This window comes from Nomascus leucogenys, chromosome 12 (genome assembly GCF_006542625.1).
Source record: "Nomascus leucogenys isolate Asia chromosome 12, Asia_NLE_v1, whole genome shotgun sequence".
Taxonomy (NCBI): domain Eukaryota; kingdom Metazoa; phylum Chordata; class Mammalia; order Primates; family Hylobatidae; genus Nomascus; species Nomascus leucogenys.
The window spans coordinates 5,455,489-5,473,658 of record NC_044392.1 but is presented as its reverse complement, the minus strand read 5'-3'; the positions used below and the strand labels follow the sequence as shown (position 1 = coordinate 5,473,658).

The 18,170-nt window shown below is 57.0% G+C and overlaps 1 protein-coding gene across 2 annotated transcripts in view; it reads left to right on the top strand.

Annotated features, from left to right (window-relative positions):
- STK40 (serine/threonine kinase 40) overlaps nt 1-14,175 on the top strand; it is a 46,533-nt gene extending 32,358 nt beyond the window's left edge. For both annotated transcript variants that reach the window (XM_030823437.1, XM_030823438.1), the window contains exons 7-11: nt 4,976-5,091; nt 9,538-9,682; nt 9,820-9,939; nt 10,351-10,435; nt 11,827-14,175. In XM_030823437.1, coding sequence (XP_030679297.1) covers nt 4,976-5,091; nt 9,538-9,682; nt 9,820-9,939; nt 10,351-10,435; nt 11,827-12,045 — 685 coding nt within the window. In that variant the 3' untranslated portion in view covers nt 12,046-14,175. The remainder of the gene's footprint in view (nt 1-4,975; nt 5,092-9,537; nt 9,683-9,819; nt 9,940-10,350; nt 10,436-11,826) is intronic.
- The last annotated feature ends 3,995 nt before the right edge of the window (nt 14,176-18,170 follow it).

Sequence of the window (18,170 nt, the reverse complement as noted above, 5' to 3'; positions counted from 1 at the left end):
CTCGAGAGTGGGATGGCCTGCAGATGGCCCACGCATGGCCTTTGTGCCCCCACAGCAATCAGTCACTGAATGTCTGCTGTCCTTAGGGAGGGACATTCCCTTAGGCAAGGCAGCTTCTTTTGGCTAAGAGGGCCTCCTGGAGAGGGACGCAGCTGTGAGTGGTTACCTGTAAAATACGACCAGCTGTCTCAGCAGCAGGGCGAGCATGCCTTAGACTTGGAGGGGATCTGGCGGCCCACCCCGACATTGTTGGGGAACCAGCAGCAGAGGGAGACCAAGCGCGGCCCTGGGTTCAGGTTGTCATCCCGCCTCGACAGAGGGTCCTGGGCCTCTTTGGAGTGATCTGGGACAGTGCTACCACTGTCTCACCATGTTGGAAGGACCACCAACCATGTAGGAACCCAGGACCAGCAGGAAGTGGGCCCACTCTGTGGGCTACCACGATCCTCAAAATGCAGGGCTGAGAAGGGCACATCTCCCCCACTGCGCCCCCACCCATTATTTCTGAGCCTCCCTCCCTCACCTCTCAACTCGGCGTTGAGCAGGTTGGAGGGCTTACAAAGGCAGCCTGAATCTCACAGCAGAAGTGTTGTGGTGGGTGATTCATTCCATGATGTGGCCAGCCCAGCCCAGGAGGGGCCCGAGGCCCACTGTCCTCTAAAGAGGCCAAAGCCACAGTGGTCAGAGGAAAAGAAGCTGCCTGGAGGTGGGCCTCCGGGGAGGGGGCATTGCCTTGTGCCCCATCTCAACTGATGGGGAATTACTGCTGGGGGCTCCAGATCCCATAGCTCCAGCCTGAGAGGCCATTGGGACGATGCTGTGCACCTCAGCGGCTAAGCCTTCTCCATCCTTCGACTAGCACCGCCTGGTGCTGGGGCTGCAGACAGAAACTCAGTGGTCGCCACTACTCTCTGGAGCCCACCCTCTGATGGGGTACTGCCCAGGAGATGGTATCATGTGTGGAGGACCAGCGTGCAGAGGGCAAGGGGCATGTGGAGGGACAGTGGCTGCCACCTGAGTCGATTGGTGAAGGATGAGTTGGGATTTGTCAGGCTGAGAAAGTGAAGGGATGAGAACCTTGCCCTGCTATGCTCTGCAAGGGGAAGGGAGGGAAACAGGAAATTCCAGAGCTGCTTGAACCCTGGACTGGCTGAGTGAGTGAGCTGGGGAGGACGGAAGCAGCACTGACAAGGGGGTCAGACCTGGCTCACTTCCCAGTGCCACCTCCTCGTTCTCTTGGAGACCGTGAGAGTGTGGTCGTTTGGTTACTTATGGATTGAACTCATATACTGAGGTACCAGGCACTTCTCTGAGCTTCCGTTTCCTCACCTGTGAAAGTGAAGGTCCTCCTGGCCTCCTGGGAAGATTGGCCTGAGATGCAAATACGTGGGTGTGAGGCCACCTAATATGATGGGGTTTGGCGCACCACAAGCACACCCCAATGCTAATCTAGCCGGGACTGGAGAGCCTGTGGCTGAGAGACAGGAGAGCAGGACCCAGGGGCCCACGTCTCTGGAGATGAGGCCAGCTGCATGTTGCGTGGCCAACGAGGACACCCCTGGTGAGGGCCCAGCGGTCCCCAGCCGTAGCTCTGCATCGTGAGAGGAGGTGGTGGGGAGCCCCGAGCAAACCAGCCCTGGGCTGTGGAGAGCCAGTTGTCATAAAGTTGGGAAATTGGGTCCCTGGCCCTCTCTGGGGCCTTGGGCCGGTCCCATCCTGCTGTGGACTACAGGCTTGCTGTTCACAAAGAGAGAGCATATTTTTTGGGCTCCTAAATCCATTTGGCCGCAGAGCCCATGTCCCCTCCAGCTGGACTAGAGAGCTCCCAGGCCTTCCACAGCAGCCATTCATTGGCTCTAAATGAACATCCCGGGGTTGTCATGGGAACGTGCCGGGCTCATGCCTGCTAACCACACCAGCACTCCTGGCCGTTTGTGTCACTGGGGGATTTGCTTCCAACTCTCACTTCTCCAGGCCCCCTTGGTCCTGGGAGTATAGTCAAGGGGTCGCACCTCCCTGCACACGCCGGCGTGGCTGTAGCAGCTCTGCTGTGAGTGTGAGTGTGAGTGCGTGCTCCTCAGGGTGCAGAATGCCGATGCCTCACTCATACCCAGTGTCCTGGTTATACTTCCTGGATCTGATAAATGCCCCTTTTTGTGTCTTGGGGCAGACAGAGGTTCTGGCTGCCTTTCACTTGAGTCATGGGCGCTCCAGAGGGGCAGGGTAGTGTGGTGCAGAGAGACTCGCTGCTCCGTGTGTGTCCTCTGGCACAGCCTCCGCTCTGGGGCCCCACTCTCACCTCGTTCAGTTGACCTGAAGGAGCTCCAGCCCACTCCAGCTCCTTCCCACCCATCATGCCAGGCTATAACTCCACTGGAGCAGCAGGCGGACCAGCTGGAGCCCTTCTCAGCAGAGCAAAGAGCTTCCAAGGAGCAGACAGGGGGAGGTGTTGGCAAGGCAGCTGCAACGACGAGTTCACCCCGCTTTGGATTTTGAAAGGATCGAAATTCGAAATCCTCTTCTGGGGTTATATGAGGTGTTGTGGGGTCTTTCTGCTTCCTCCTTTCTTTCTGGTAGGCAAGCAACATACCAAGTTCCTAGAAAAGGAGAAAACCGCTGTGGCCGCCCAGAGGGCCATAGCTAAAGCGTGACTCACTCAGAGCCGATCCTACTGACGCACGTCCCCTCCCTCCGTCCCACTCTGCCCTTGCCCCCTCCTGTCAGGACCAGACTAGGGGGTCTGGGACTCCCAGGGAGCCATGCACCTCCCACTTGGGTGGTGGTGGGGCAGGGGAGTGTTTCCAAACCTCAGGAGGACTTGGAGCTGCCCGCGCCGCTTCCTGTGGAGAGACTCCAGTGCGCCTGCCGCTCAGCCCTGCAGAGCCTCAGCTGTGCCTGCCCGTGCCCTGGCAGAGGGCGGGAAAGTCCCACCAGCAGTGTTGAGTTGAAAGCTCAGCCACACTGGCATGTGCTCTCCAGGGCCTGTTGTCACACCATGGCACCTCTCCCCTACCGCCTCCAAGACGGAGTCTTTCCTACCAGGTGTGCCAACCATCGGGGATGAGAGGACAACACCAGCTTCTACTATTTGCCAGGCACTGGGCTAAGTGCCCTCCATGAGCTTATCTTATCTTGCTGAATCCTGACCCAGTTATGGAGTTCGGTGCTAGGATTTCACTGTTGTACACATGAGGAAATTGAGGTTTAGCAAGAGATTCACACAGCAAGGAAGTGGCAGAGCCAGGACTGGGAACCTGACTCCCAAACCCACTGTACTCTCTCCTGAGCTGTCCTCCTCCCAGCGTCTTGAGCCTCAGAGACCCACAGGATGCCTTTTCAGCTTCCGCAGCCATCTCTGACCAGGGGAGAAAACCCTCAGTGCCTCTGCTCTGTGGGAACCTTCTGGACAAGAGGCCTGAGCAGCCCCATATTCAGGGCAGCGGTACTGGAGCTTCAGAGCTAGAGCAGTCCACTCCTTGACGTGCAAGTGACCCTTCGCAGTGACCCTTCACCTGTGCGCTCAGGCTCTAGCCGTCCGCGGGCCACCAGTCAGATTCCTATGGCAGCTGACAGGGCGGACCTGTGTAGGCGCTGGAGTTGGCGTTTCCATGGGAAATCCAGAGGACAGGCTGGCCTTTGTTTTGCATCAAGCCGTTTGCCAGCAGAATTCCCCAAGATCACCGAGGGCTCTTAGAGCCTCCTGGACGCAGCTCCTGGGGAAATCCACCGGCAGCCACACATGCCCTGTGCCTCTGAGAACTCTGAGAATTGATTGTAGAGAGAGGCAGCCCAAGGCCCCCATGGAGCTTTCCTTCCTGCTGTCCTCCCAGATTCTCCCCCAGATTCTCCCCCAGCTTCTCCACCCAGATTCTCCCCCCAGCTTCTCCCCCAGCTTCTCCACCCAGCCAGCCAACACAGGAGCAGAGCAGTTGGGTAGAGAGGCACCCTTCCTCACTGCCTGCCCCAGTGGGCCAGGAAACCTTACCCAGGCCTCTTAGACAGGGCCTGCCCACCCTCCCAGCCCCCGGTGTGGTGTAAGGTGTAAGGGTCCTCTCAGGGCACTTCCTTTTTCTATATGTGAGTTTTCTCCAAAGGATCAGAGCCCAAAGCTGCCCTGCCCCACACCTTTCAGAGGGAGGGTCTGTGATGTTCTAGCCAGGGCAGAGTCACAAGTACGAGGTAAGGGATGAGTCAGCTTTGATGGAACAGAAGGAAAAGTCATTCGGGGCCTGGGGCCCTTCCCAGGGACACATCTGGGCATGAGGCAGCTGTCGGTTGTGTGCACAGGTCTGGGGCCCTGCAGACCTGGGCTTGGATCCTGCTCTTCTGCTCACCAGCTGCATGACCTTGGCCAAGTCCTTTCACTTCCCTGTGCCTTTGTTGTATCATCTGAAACAGGACAGTTAGAAAATTCCCCTGGTTGGCCACTGTCAGTTTCTTCCTCTGCGGTGGTTGTGGGGCCAAGTGAGAACTGACATGCTCCATGGTGCGGAGGTGGCTCGGGGCCAGCCCTTGGGTCACCTTCCGAGGTGGAGTCACTCACCTCTGCTGGACTTCTTTTTCCTCATGTGTGAATGAGGAAATTGAACTAAATCTCAGATCACTCCCAGTCTGGAATATTACATGAGGCTGTTTTTGAGAAATCTCTGAAAGTTGTTCTAAGCCCTAAGCTGTACCCCGAGATTCAGCCAGGGCAGCAGGTCCAGGCATGGCCTGTGCAACACTCAGGTACCTGGGAGAGAAGCCGATCCCTGCTGGGACAGCTCAGCTGGTGGCCAGAAAAGTCTGGGGCCTGATTCCTCTGCTCTGCTCCCTGGAGAGGGGGTCGGGGCAGCTGCTTCACCCTCTGACGAGAAGAAGCCCACCTCCTACTGTTCAGGATTGGGGGTTGGCCCAGAGAGGTGTGCCCTGCCCACGTATCTTGTGCCTATTGCTATAGACACCGAGGTTTGTTCACTCTGTCTCCCACTCCTAGGACACATCGGATAACCATCACCAACTTCTGCCTCGGGAAGCATCTGGTGAGCGAGGGGGACCTGCTGAAGGACCAGAGAGGGAGCCCTGCCTACATCAGTCCCGACGTGCTCAGCGGTACGTGTGTGTGCCAGACGGTGGGCCTCTAAGCTCAATACAGCCAGGCTCTGTGACAATCCACTCAGCAAATCTGTGGGCAGGCCCTGGGCAAGGTGCTGGGGCTTCACTGGGGGCCCAGACCAGTACTGTCCCTCCCCATACAAAATGTTTGGTCTGTTGGAGGTAGAAGACGTAATGGTAACATGAATGCATGTTTAATTCCTCTGAGATTAGTGCTAGGGAGGAACGGGATTGCTGTGAGAGTGGATGAAGGGTGCTTGGAGGACTTTCCCCACGAGGGGACAGTTGAGCTATAATCTTAAGGGGAACTAGGAATTCCCTGGGTGTGTGTGACTGGGCTGAGGCTGAGGGTCCCAGAGGCAGCACAGCACGTTGGAGCAATTGCAAGCTGCTCAGAAAGTGAGCCTGGTTCAAGGGGAAGCCAGAGAGGTGCGCAGGGGCCAGATGAGGCAAGGCCTGACATAGGCCTCTTTAAGAGACATCATCCTTTACTTCAAGTGCGAGTGGAAGCCACTGAACAGTTCTTAACTGAGTGTGCCACTGTGAGTTTGCGTTTCAGAGCCCTCACTCCGTCTGTGTTCATTCATTCTGTTACTGTTTGCTGAGGGCCACCCAGGCCAAAAGCTCTGTTCTAGACACTTTGGAGACAACAGGGAACAAAGTAGACAAACATTGCTGCCTTCGTGGAGCTGACTTTCTAGTGAGGATGAGACAGATCATACACAAAACAAATAAATAACTCACAGGCTGGGTGCGGTGGCTCATGCCTATAATCCCAACACTTTGGGAGGCTGTGGCAGGCAGATCACAAGGTCAGGAGTTCGAGACCAGCTTGGCCAATATGGCGAAACCCTGTCTTTACTAAAAATACAGAAATTAGCCAGGCATGGCGGTGGTTGCCTGTAATCCAAGCTACTCAGGAGGCTGAGGCAGGAGAATCGCTTGAACCGAGGAGGTGGAGGTTGCAGTGAGCTGAGATTGCGCCACTGCACTCCAGCCTGGGCAACAGAGCGAGACTCCATCTCAAAAAAAAAAAAAAGAAAAAAAAAACTCATAAAGTTACTGCCCACTGATCTGATTTCCAAGTTCCAGACACTGTGCTGAGCGTGACTCGCATTATCTGTTTAAACCACACAGCTACTCTGTGAGGCCAATATCTATCTTGTCCTTTTTTCACAGAGGAGGAAATTGAGGCTCAGAGAGATGATATCTCTTGTCCAAAGTCATAGCTAATAAATAGTAAACTGGAAAATGGAGGCGCAGCCCCAGGGCTGCCTCCCACTAAAGCCCATTCTCCCAACTCTTTCACTGTCAACTCTGTTGCTTTCTCTTTCCCCCTTGTCCTTGACCCAAATTCTTTAGGGAACCGGGGCTTACACCAGCTCCCATCCCTCCAACATGGAGAACTTGGGGTCGTCTCCAAGATCCTTCATCCCCACCCCACACGAGTGCACCCTCTCCGTGCAGTGGCAGAGCCAGCCTCGTCCCAGGTCTTCACACATATCCTGGTGAGCAGGCTGCTGTAATACAAGCACTTAGAACTCCCTCGGAGGCTCCCCCAACTGCCGCTTCTGCTGGAGAGCCAGGCCTGTCCCCAGGGCTGCCCATGTGCAAAGACAGTAGCACCATTCCCCAGACCTGGGGGTTTTGGTTAGAGTCACTACAGCTTCTGCTAGAGGGAACTGGGTGCCAGGGGTATAACCCTAACTCCTGGGGCACCACCCCCGTGGCCCAGCACAGTCTGGCACCCTTCACAGTAATCCCCAAAGCATCCCCATAGGAGATAGAGCCAGGCTCCTCCCTCCACCCAGCCTGTGAGTGGGGCTGTGCCTGTTTGCAGGGCTCGGGCTGGGGGCTGGCCCTGGTTGGGACTCCTCTCTTGCAGCACCAGCCTAGAGTGGCCTTCATTTGCAGTCTGAGGCTCTGTGGCCCTCCCTGCTGTTGCCAGCAGCCTATCCTTCTGGCTCTTCCAGACTTGTGCCAGTCTTGGAGGATGAAACAAAGGAATCTGACTGAATCAGAGAGAGTCCTTGGCTGGGAGACCAGAGACCTGGGTTCTCATTCTGGCCTTGCTTTTGAACCAGCTGTATGATCACAGCCTCCAATCTCCTTCTGACTTCAGCCTCCTCCCTCCTGGGTTAGAAGCTGAAGTACCAGCCCTACCATGTGGGTTTTGGACCCAGCTCTGCCCTTTCATTTATTCTCCACATGCCCAGCATGGGCATGAGGCATGGAGCTGTGAAAAGGCAGACCTGGTCTGGCCCTCATGGAGGTAATAGTCTGGCTAATAATCGTGTGAATTTGAGGAAGTTACAGACCTCTCTGGGCCTCCGTTTTCTCATCTATAAAATAGGGATGGCAGTAGTAGTACCTGAGGGATTAAATAATGCCCTTAACCAGCCAGGCGCGGTGGCTCATGCCTGTAATCCCGACATTTTGGGAGGCTGAGGCGGGCGGATCACAAGGTCAGGAGATCGAGACCATCCTGGTTAACCTGGTTAACACGGTGAAACCCCGTCTCTACTAAAAATACAAAACATTAGCCAGGCGTGGTGGCGGGCGCCTGTAGTCCCAGCTACTCGGGAGGCTGCGGCAGGAGAATGGCGTGAACCCGGGAGGCGGAGCTTGCAGTGAGCCAAGATCGCGCCACTGCACTCCAGCCTGGGCGACAGAGCGAGACTCCGTCTCAGAAAAAAAAAAAAATTATATATATATATATGTAATGCCGTTAACCTAGTGTCTGTCATGATCATTGCTGAAAGGGAAGCTTGCGGGTACAGTGTCCCCTCAGAAGCCAAAGCCCAGGGAAGGTCGCCTGCCCAGGTCAGGCTCCCAGCGAATTTGTCTGGGGAGGGGCCATTCATACCTCCAGGTCAGGGCAGAGGCTCGGGCTGAGGGAACCCTACGCAGGTCCTGGAAGCAGATCCTTCCTGCCTAAGCCAACGGGACAGCTCAACAGGAAGCAGCTTCCGGACACGGGAGGAGAGGCAGCACCTTTTCTGGAGCCAGACAGAGCTAAGAATGGTGGTACAAGTAATAGATTCTGTACCGGCAACCCCACTTGGTGGAGCAAGTTCTAGGAAAAGGGGGCTGTCCTCGAGTCAGCCATGGGGTCAGCCACACAGTCACCGCAGCTGCTCTTTGGCACTGGGCCCTGGAAAGAGCCAAGGATGACACAGCCTGGAAAGAGCTTGGGGAAGCTCGTCTTCCACGGAACTACCTGCTATACCAGCCAGGGCAGGTGCTTATTCCCCACAGCAGCCCTCTGTGGTAGGCGGCAGTGCCATCCTGAAGGTGCCGTGGTACCTTCTGAAGACGCAGGCTGAGGCCTGTAATGGCACTGCCATGCACACATGGCACACCCTCTCCCGGTGAAACTGCTTGCCCTTCACTGGGCCCTGGTCGCCCAGGGAGATGACGCCACGGTGCCTGGCAGCATCTCTTCCACGCCCACGGAGAACGGAGTTGTGTTCTGGGGTCCAGGCTGCCACAGCCTGCTGGTGTACCAGAAGGTGCATCACAAGGAGTGGGCAGGGCCAAGGGCTTTCAAACGCTCCAGTAGTCTTCATATTTCGCATTTGGGGGAGTGGGTCAGACAATGGCTGGCACATGGGAGGTGCTGTATTGCTGCTGGGTGGGTGGACAGGTTGCCCTGAAAGCAGGCAAGCAGCAGGGCCTGACAGTCAGATGTGGGCCCACTGAGCAGCCATGTGGCCCTGGACAGAGCAGATCACCGGGCCGCAGTGTGCTCAAGCTGTGGAGCACAGTTAGTGAAATAAAAGTGCTTCTTCCAGTGATGTCCTGAAGCGGGTGTTCAGTTAGATTTCTGCTCCTTTTCGCTTTACAGATGAGGAGACTCTCACAGAGAGGTGAATTCAGTGGACAGCCTTCATTTAGCAAATACTTGGGTCCGTGCTGGGCACTGGGGCTCAGCAGTGAACACCACAGGGAGGCACCTGCACCTGAGAACTTTCCTTCTAGAGGGGAGACGGGGAGTCACAAGTAGACAAAGGAGGGGACCTGCAAGTGGTCATCTGGGCTGTGAAGGAGGCAGGCAGGGTGTGGGGATGGTGACAGGCGGAGCGGCCAGCTCATCTGGAGCCAGCTAGTTATCTGCTGTGCCAGCGTTCTTGACCCCCTGCTTGTGAGCTGCTGTGCTGGGTGCTGGGGCTGCAGACCCAGGCCTGGCTCCCAGGGGCTCGCCATCTGGCCAGGCAGGGCAGGTGCTGTGAGCAGGTGCTGAGTGAGCCCTCTCCTTGGGGGTCAGGAGAGGCACATCCTGAGGAACAGGGGAGCAGGGAGCACGGGCAGGAGCTCAGAGGACGGCTCTGGGGGGACCGAGAGTGAGGGTGGCAGGTGGAGGGTCCTGGGTGGGATTCCAGGCTGGTGAGCCGCGGTGGTGCTGTGGCCTGGAGACTGAGTGTGGTGTGTGTGTGCCCGCAGGCCGGCCATACCGTGGCAAGCCCAGTGACATGTGGGCCCTGGGCGTGGTGCTCTTCACCATGCTGTATGGCCAGTTCCCCTTCTACGACAGCATCCCGCAGGAGCTCTTCCGCAAGATCAAGGCTGCCGAGTACACCATCCCTGAGTGAGTCCTGTCTCCCGGGGGCGGGGGGCAGCCAGCCTGATGGGCTCAAGGCGGGGAAACGGCACAGTGAGCCTGGGCATCCTGGCCACAGACCCAGCACCACCCACTGAGCCCTCCTCCCCAACTCCCTGCCTCAGGGATGGACGGGTTTCTGAGAACACCGTGTGTCTCATCCGGAAGCTGCTGGTCCTTGACCCCCAGCAGCGCCTGGCCGCTGCCGACGTCCTGGAGGCCCTCAGTGCCATCATTGCCTCGTGGTAAGTGGACAGGCACTTGACCGGGCACAAGGCTGTGTCCTCAGGGCCTCTGCCTATCCTACCCAGAAAAGCAGCCAGTAGTCAGCCTGCTTCTCTGCCAGGTAGAGTCAGATTTCCGGATTCTCTGCATGGGCAAGATTGGGAGGGCATAGGCAGAACTGAAGGTTGAGCAACTATGGGCTGCCATAGTTACCCAGGCCCTGCCAGCGGGGGGCGGGCATTGCCTCACTGGGTTCTCACCACCACCTGTAAGGGAGAAATTGTCCCCCTTTATGGCATAAGAAAACTGAGGCTCAGAGAAGCAGTCTGTCATGGCAGGAACACAACCCAGGTGTGTCTGACTCCAGTTAAGTCTGGGATCAATGGACCTGGTCTCTCTGGGGCCAGCCTGACCTGTCTGCCTCCCTGCAGGCAGTCCCTGTCATCTCTGAGTGGGCCTTTGCAAGTGGTTCCTGACATCGATGACCAAATGAGCAGTGCGGATAGCTCCCAGGAGGTGAGTTGGGGAGGGCAGATGGGCCATTACCCAGCCCCAAGGGACGGGCTTCTGGGGGCAGGCAGGGCGAGGGCAGAGGTGGCAGCTCCCCGCAGGCCACAGGGTTTCCTTGGTCTTCTTCCCCAGCCTTGGGGCGGGAAAGGGAGACTTCAGTCCTCAGCCTGGGCTGCCTGGGGCCTGCCTTGGGCTTGGTGTAGCTGGAGATCTTTGGCCAGAGAGACCTGTGAGACAGCCGAGCTGGAGCCAGCGCCCAAGTGGCCCAGGCCAGCCCTCTCAGCTTCCTCCTGCTGCCCAAGTCACATTTCTCTGCCCCTCTGACTCAGAGTTCTCTCTCACCCTTCCTGCTTTTCATTTTTCAGATGATTCATGTCTCCCTATTTCTTTCGTCCCCATTCCCTGCACTGGAGAAAGTGTTGGGCCTAGGGTGGGGGCAGAGACTTGGGCACCAGGCAGCAGAGGGCAGTTGATCTTAGGGTGCCCCCTGGAGGGCAGGGCTTGGCCAAGCAACAGCATTGCTGGGCCTTGGATATTGGAAGGACCTTCCCTCCCTGGCCCACCTTGGAGCTCCACAGTGAGCGGTGTGCAGGTAGGACCAGGAGGGGCCGTGCCTGGGAGAGCCTCCCAGAGCCTCCTGGACCCCGAGGAAAGAGAGTTCCAATCCCTACCCACCTCCAGCTTCCACCCTTTCGCTGTTTGGCTAAAATCATCATCACTAGCCCGCAGTGAGTGCCTACCCCGAGGGCACCTCATTCAGCCCTCACTGCGGGCCTGCGTGGCCTGTGTTCTTAGCCCCATGTTACAGAAGAGGAAGCAGGGTTGGAGAGGACTTTCCCAAAGCCACACAGCTTAGAAGTAGTGGAGCTAAGCCTTGAACCCAAGTCTGATCCCGAAGCCCTGCTGTCTTCTGTGGTGACTGGCGCGGGGACACCACTTCAGCTTCTGTTACCATCTGCCTAGACCATCCCAGGGAGCTCAGCATGGGGCCCTGTGTATATGGCTCCCCCACGTGCTGAGACCCCAGCTCAGGGCTTGCTCGTACCTCTTGACGTGCATTAGCCACCTCAGGGCTCAGAGAACCTTTGTGAGGAGCAGACAGCTAAGGCTTCGGAGGGAAAGTGAACTCTCACGCCAGCCAGTGAGTTAGGAAGCGTGAGTCTGCGTCAGTCCCAGGTCTGCAGGGCGGCCTGCAAGGCGAGTGCAGGTTGGCTGGAGGGGGTCAGGGACCCACCCTCAGCGCCACTCCTGCCCCCCACGTTGAGGCCTGAGGGTGTGGTGCCTGGAAGGGTGACTGCAGGAGCCAGGCTGCCAGCACTCTTGCCCGCCCTCCTGTCTGCTGCGCTGCCTTCATCTGGGTTTATCTTTGTCTCCTTCCCACCCTCCCCGCCTCAAAGGCGAAGGTGACGGAGGAGTGCTCCCAGTACGAGTTTGAGAACTACATGCGTCAGCAGCTGCTGCTGGCCGAGGAGAAGAGCTCCATCCACGACGCCCGGAGCTGGGTGCCCAAGCGGCAGTTCGGCAGCGCACCACCGGTGCGACGGCTGGGCCACGACGCACAGCCCATGACCTCCTTGGACACGGCCATCCTGGCGCAGCGCTACCTGCGGAAATAACAGCCTCAGCCGGGGCCACCAGCACTGCTGCCACTTCTTCCAGCCCCAGCCAAAGGCATGGCTGTCAGGGCTGGGCCCTGTAGTGCTGGACTCTCCCGGGTCGCAACAGGGACAGGGCAGGGACAGGGACAGCCCAGGTCACACGTGGGGTCTGCAGAGGTACCACGAAGCTACCTTTTGGGATGATTGCTCGATTGTTTGGTTTTTAAATCTGAGAAGCCTAGATAACTAATCTGCTTTTAATCATGATGTTTTAATCTACCTCTGTCTCTTTAACCATGCTGTCTCTAGACTGAGTGAGAGGGAGGAGGGAGCCTGCTCACCCACTCCAGGGCCTTCCCCAGCGGCCACCAACTGACCTGGGGCGCTGCTCCCCACAGTCCAAATAAGCTGAAAGTGCAGCTCGCTGCAGGCCCCAGAGCGAGCGTCCCCTCCTCCCTGCTCTCCCAGGCCCCTGCCACAGCCTCTTTCCGTCCCTCTCCTTCTGACCCAGGCCCCTCAGTCCAAGCTTTGGAAAACCTTCACCTCATCTTAAGCGGAACTCAAATATATTTATTTTTTTACCATACCAACTTCTCTCCCATCTCGAGGTGGCTCAGCCCATGGCCACTCCCTGCCCGCAGCCTGGCTGGACAGCAAGGAGTCCACAGCCCACACGTGGGCTCCCTCCTCACCCCCGGGCAGGGAAGCCCCTCCTGCCAGCCCCTGTCCCCTTTCAGCCCACCAGGCCCTCTCTGCTGCCGGTGATGGGAGGCCTTTCTAGACCTGGCTGTTTCTCTCCCGTCTCAGTGGCTTCTCTGAGGTGCTGTACACGCGTGTTAACCTGTTCCCTTCTCCATCCTTCCCCGTGGTACCGAGCTCACGTGGATTCCCGATGCGAAGGGGCCCAGGAGTTGGGCTGCAGGCCTGGCCGTGAGCGGGGGCTGCCTGCACGCTCTCCTAGCCTACTCTTGTGTTTAGGGGATGGTGGGGGCATCTCCCAGTGCCCTTGCCTCATAATAGATGTGGTGACTCTCCCGGTAGACCCCAGCAAGTGTCCTCCATGGTGGTGGGGGATTCAGGAGAACTGTAGGGATTGGGGGACCCTGCCTGCCTGGCTTGAGAACAGCCCTGCTGCCCTTTTGAGCCGAGATTTTGAAGTGGATGCCCGTCTTGCCAGAAATGCTGTTCTCACCAGAATGCCCCCCTCCCCTTGCCCTCACTGGACTTGGCCCTGCCTGATGCCAAGCAAAGACCCTTCCCCAGAGGCCTACCCCCCCCATATGTCCTCAGAGAGGCTGAGTGTCCCCTCCAGGCAGTCATGGGCCCTGAGGCCCCTCCTGCCTGGCCCTGCTCCCCAGTGGGGAGGTGACTGTGTTTCCCAGAGTGTGAGCCGCTCTCCTCCCCCTAAAAAGCTGACTCACTGTGAGTGACCTTGGGCAAGTTCCCAAACCTCCTTGTGCCTCAGTTTCCCCATCTGGAAAAAATGGGGCCACCTCTTGCCAGCAGTAGCAGGGCTGCCCACGCCCCTTTCTCCCCATGCCCCATCCAGCACTTGGGCGCCTCATGCCTCTGCCTCAGTGGGCCTGTGGGAGCCCACTGGAGCCCAGCACTTACTCCCCCTGAGCAGCGAGCCTGCGTCTGTCTCAGCTGTCCAGCGCTGAGGGCCAGGGTCTTGTGCTGTGGGGCTGGGGGGTGCCCTCTTTTCTATATTTATTTCATAAAAGTCTCCTGTGGGAGCGGAAATGCAGTCCGGCCTAGGGCTCCCAGCCCTTGACTGTCCTCCTGTGAGGGCCTGAAGCTGGGCCAGGGCCCGTCGCGGCGGAGCCCCCGCTCAGCAGCCCACCGGCTCCCTCCAGGCTGCTGCCCGTGCATGGTCTTTCTCCTCCTTTTCAAAGCAATAGCCGCCGGGTCTGCAAAGCCCTGTCAGACAGACTGGGCCCTTCCAAGGTCAAGCCATGTGTCTGATCACATTTCTGGTGAAGCAAAGGAGAGGAGGATGGGCAGCCCTCACTGGGTGTCACACACTGAGAGAAGTCCTATTGTAAAGAAACGGAAAAAGTCACAAAAAAGTTTGTATAAAGACATATTTTTGTACTACATGGGGACTCTTCCTGCATGTCAGCAATAAAACTTCCTGATCTGGAACCACTGTGGCCTGCGTCTCCTGCGTTCTTGCCTTCCCTGCCGAGACCCAGCCCCGTCCCTCTCCATCCCAGCTGAGTGGTGCAGGATTCCCAACTGACTTCCTGCGGCTCTGAGTGTGCCCCCTCCCTGCTCCCCGCAGCCAGCAGGTGGCACCCGGCACCACTGTCTTGGCGGGGGAGGGGAACCTGAAGCGCCCAGCAGCCTCTTGAGACCTGTGCATCTGCCCGCTGCCCAAGTGGGAGCTCCCTGCTTGGCTTGGCCCAGCCCCTGACCTTGCATGCAGGAGGCAGCGGGGCATCCCAGCACCACAGCAGCTTAAGGGTATTGATCCTCTGCCGAACTCCATCTGGGGTGGGGGAGCCTGCTGCCCCAGACAGACTGCCCATGTGCCCATCCAGGGCAGCCAGGGAAGGAGAAGGCCCAGCCAGGCCTCTTCCTGCTCCGCCCTCCCCCTCCCTCTCCTCAATAGGAAGCCAAGGGCTTCCTTCCTTTTCTTCCTTCCTTCCTTTGCTTAAATTTAGACTTTGGGCCAGGCACAGTGGTTCATGCCTGTCATCCTAGCACTTTGGGAGGCTGAGGCGGGTGAATCACGAGATCAGAAGTTCAAGACCAGCCTGGCCAAGATGCCGAAACCCCGTCTCTACTAAAAATACAAAAATTAGCCAGGCATGGTGGCAGGCGCCTGTAATCCCAGCTACTCAGGAGGCTGAGGCAGAGAACTGCTTGAACCCGGGAGGCGGAGGTTGCAGTGAGCCGAGATAAGCCTGGGCGATGGAGTGAGACTCCATCTTAAAAAAAAGAAAAAAAATTTAGACTTTGCAGATTGCGCTTCATTCTAGCAGTGAAGCTAGAGGTAGGCTGGCTCCTCCCCGGGCACACCACAGCACCCACGCGGACACACTTCTGTGTCCAGGAGCCCACACACAGGCCACTCAAGGAACAAGGTCTGTGCAGGCAGAGCCCCTTCCCAGTCAGGGGTCCACAGACCAAGAGGGGCACCTCCAAGATGTGAGAAGGCTCTGATCTTCTGCAGTGCTTCAGAGCACAGCCCCGGGCCCCTCACTCCTCCACCTCACAGTTCCACACCTGCCCCAGCAGCCACTGTCCAAAGATTTTGCCCATTACATTTGGCCCATGCCTCACCCATCCTGGATGCTCTGCTGGGAGGTGCCCCCGCTCCCGGCCCACCAGTGCCACTCTCAGCCCTGGACCTTGTCTCTATGTTCAGCCTCACTCCTGTCCCGCCACCCATTAAGCCTCTGTTCAGGGCACAGATACCTCCTGGGCACCTACACGTGTCACTCTTACATTCAGCAAAACACAAGACAGCAAGCTCCCTGCAGGCAGGGGCTTTGTTTTGCTCACCCTTACCTCCTCTGCACCTGGGTCTGGGCCTGGTACACCCTGGTGCTCCTGAACAGTTTGGTGTATTGATCGAAACTGTTTCTCGGCTGTGAGTCGGTCAATTTAACGAAAACAAAAGTGAACTTCTTGGATTGCTGTTCCTTCACAGGTTTTACTACGAGCCCTGTGGCAGCAAAGGAAAGAGAAAGTACCAGAAGGATGGGTGGGACCAGCGCGGTCACACTGACCACTCGTGTGCTCCTGAAAGGTCAAACCAAATGAGAACTGGGAAGCTGGCATCCCCTTTGGCCACCCTGGTCTCCAGTGTCCCTGGGAAGAGCCAAACTGCACCTGTCAAACTAGCAGAAGTGGAAAGGGAACGAGGAATGGTCTTGGTGGCTGGATTGTTCAGGCTCTGAAGCCAAGTTGGCCTGACTTTCTCTGTCCCTCTGTCCCTCTGTCCCTCCTTTCCTCCCTCCCTCTCGTCCTTCTCTCTCACACCCCATGTCCAATCCACTGCTACTCCTGTTGGCTGGCCCTACCTTCAGAACACGGGCAGAATCTGACCACTTGTCACAGCTCCACTGCAACCACCCTAAGCCTCCATCTCTGGCCTCCTGGTCTCCCACTCTTCCCCTGCCGCAGTCCAGGCACCACGTGGTAGCCAGAGTGAGCCTTCGAAAACCTGATTGTGTCCCTCTTCTGTTCACAACCCTCTGATGGCTTCTCCTCCGTGCAGGAGAAAATCCAAAGGTCTGTGTGGCTTACAAAGCTCTACGCCGTGAGCCTGCACACCTGGGTACCTCCCCACCTTCTCAGCCCTTCACCCCTCACTCTATTCCTGCTGCTTGGGCCCCCTGATCCTGAACAAGCCAAGCATGCTTCTACCGCGCGGCCTCTCTGTAAGGTTAGCCGAGAGAAAGGACGAGTAGACCCAAGTCAGGCAAGCAATTTTTTTTTTTTTTTTTTTTTTTTTTTTTTTTTTTTTTTTTTTTTGAGACGGAGTCTCGCTCTGTCGCCCAGGCTGGAGTGCAGTGGCGCAATCTCGGCTCACTGCAAGCTCCGCCTCCCGGGTTCACGCCATTCTCCTGCCTCAGCCTCTCCGAGTAGCTGGGACTACAGGCGCCCGCCACCACGCCCGGCTAATTTTTTGTATTTTTAGTAGAGACGGGGTTTCACCGTGGTCTCGATCTCCTGACCTCGTGATCCTCCCTCCTTGGCCTCCCAAAGTGCTGGGATTACAAGCGTGAGCCACCGCGCCTGGCCCAGGCAAGCAATTTTTATTCGTCCTGCCAGGCTGCTCCTTGACAGGCAGAGGAGGCACCCCCACTTACAGACTGCAGCAGGGCTTTACAGGGCGAGGAACTGGGTCAGGGTGTGTGAACCGAGTTGGGGGTGCAGGTGTCTTGACTGCATCCTGGAGATGTTTTTGCCAGCTTTGCTTAGCAGGTGTTCTGACCGCATCTTGGAACTGTTTGCCAGTTCAGCTGAAGTCTTCCGGACAAACAGTTACTCCAAGGGTCAGTTGTGGCGGGGGGTTTGCCTTTAGCCCTGGGGGAGCTGTGCGGAGGTCACAAAGGACTGTATTGCAAGACCCATGGGAAAGGAGGAGAACAGTCTGGTCGGGGTGACCCTAACATTCCGGCCTTTTAATAGTTGATAGAAAAGGGGGCGTTGTTTTCATCAGGCTGCTTCTAGCTGAGAGGGGGCGGTGGCTGGGGCAGAGGCTGGAAGGTAGGGGTTGGTTTGGGTTCTGGCTTTGAAATTGTTGGTATTCTTGGAGTAGCATCATGTCTTGTATGGTTCCGTGGATGAAGGCTCGGATGCGCTTCTGTAAAAACTGGGTAAAGAGACCGGGCGCCGTGGCTCACGCCTGTAATCCCAGCACTTTGAGAGGCCGAGGCGGGTGGATCACGAGGTCCGGAGATCGAGACCATCCTGGCTAACACGGTGAAGCCCCATCTCTACTAAATATACAAAAAATTAGCCAGGCATGGTGGCGGGCACCTGTAGTCCCAGCTACCCGGGAGGCTGAGGCAGGAGAATGGCATGAACCCAGGAGGCGGAGCTTGCAGTGAGCCGAGATCGCGCCACTGCACTCCAGCCTGGGCGCCAGAGCGAGACTCCATCTCTAAAATAAAAAAATAGAAAATAAAATAAATAAAATAAAATAATAAAATAAAATAAAATAAAATAAAATAAATAAATAAAATAAAATACACTGGGTAAAGAGACATAAGAGGCAGGACCCAAAGATTAGGAGAAGGAGAATGATTATGACAGGTCCAAGGAGTGGGAGTAGTCAGGAGGCCCAGGAGCTGAAGGGCCATAGGGGCCAGGAGGGCCAGGTGGAAGAGCTGTTTTCCCTGATTTTTGAGCCGGGTCCTTTAATTTTTTAACGGCATCTTGAACCAGGCCTGACTGATTGAAATAGAAGCAGCATTCTTCATCTAGGAAGACGCAGCTACCTCCTTTTTCTGCAGTAAGTAAATCGAGGCCCCTGCGGTTTTGAAGGCCTACTGCGGCTGGGGAGTCTAGTTGGGCCTGAAGTGTGGATATGGTGGATGCTAGGTCATCAATGTTATCAGAGAGGTCCTTGGATCGGGATTTGTAGTAATAGGTAGAGGCTGCAATTCCTGCGACTCTAGTTCTTG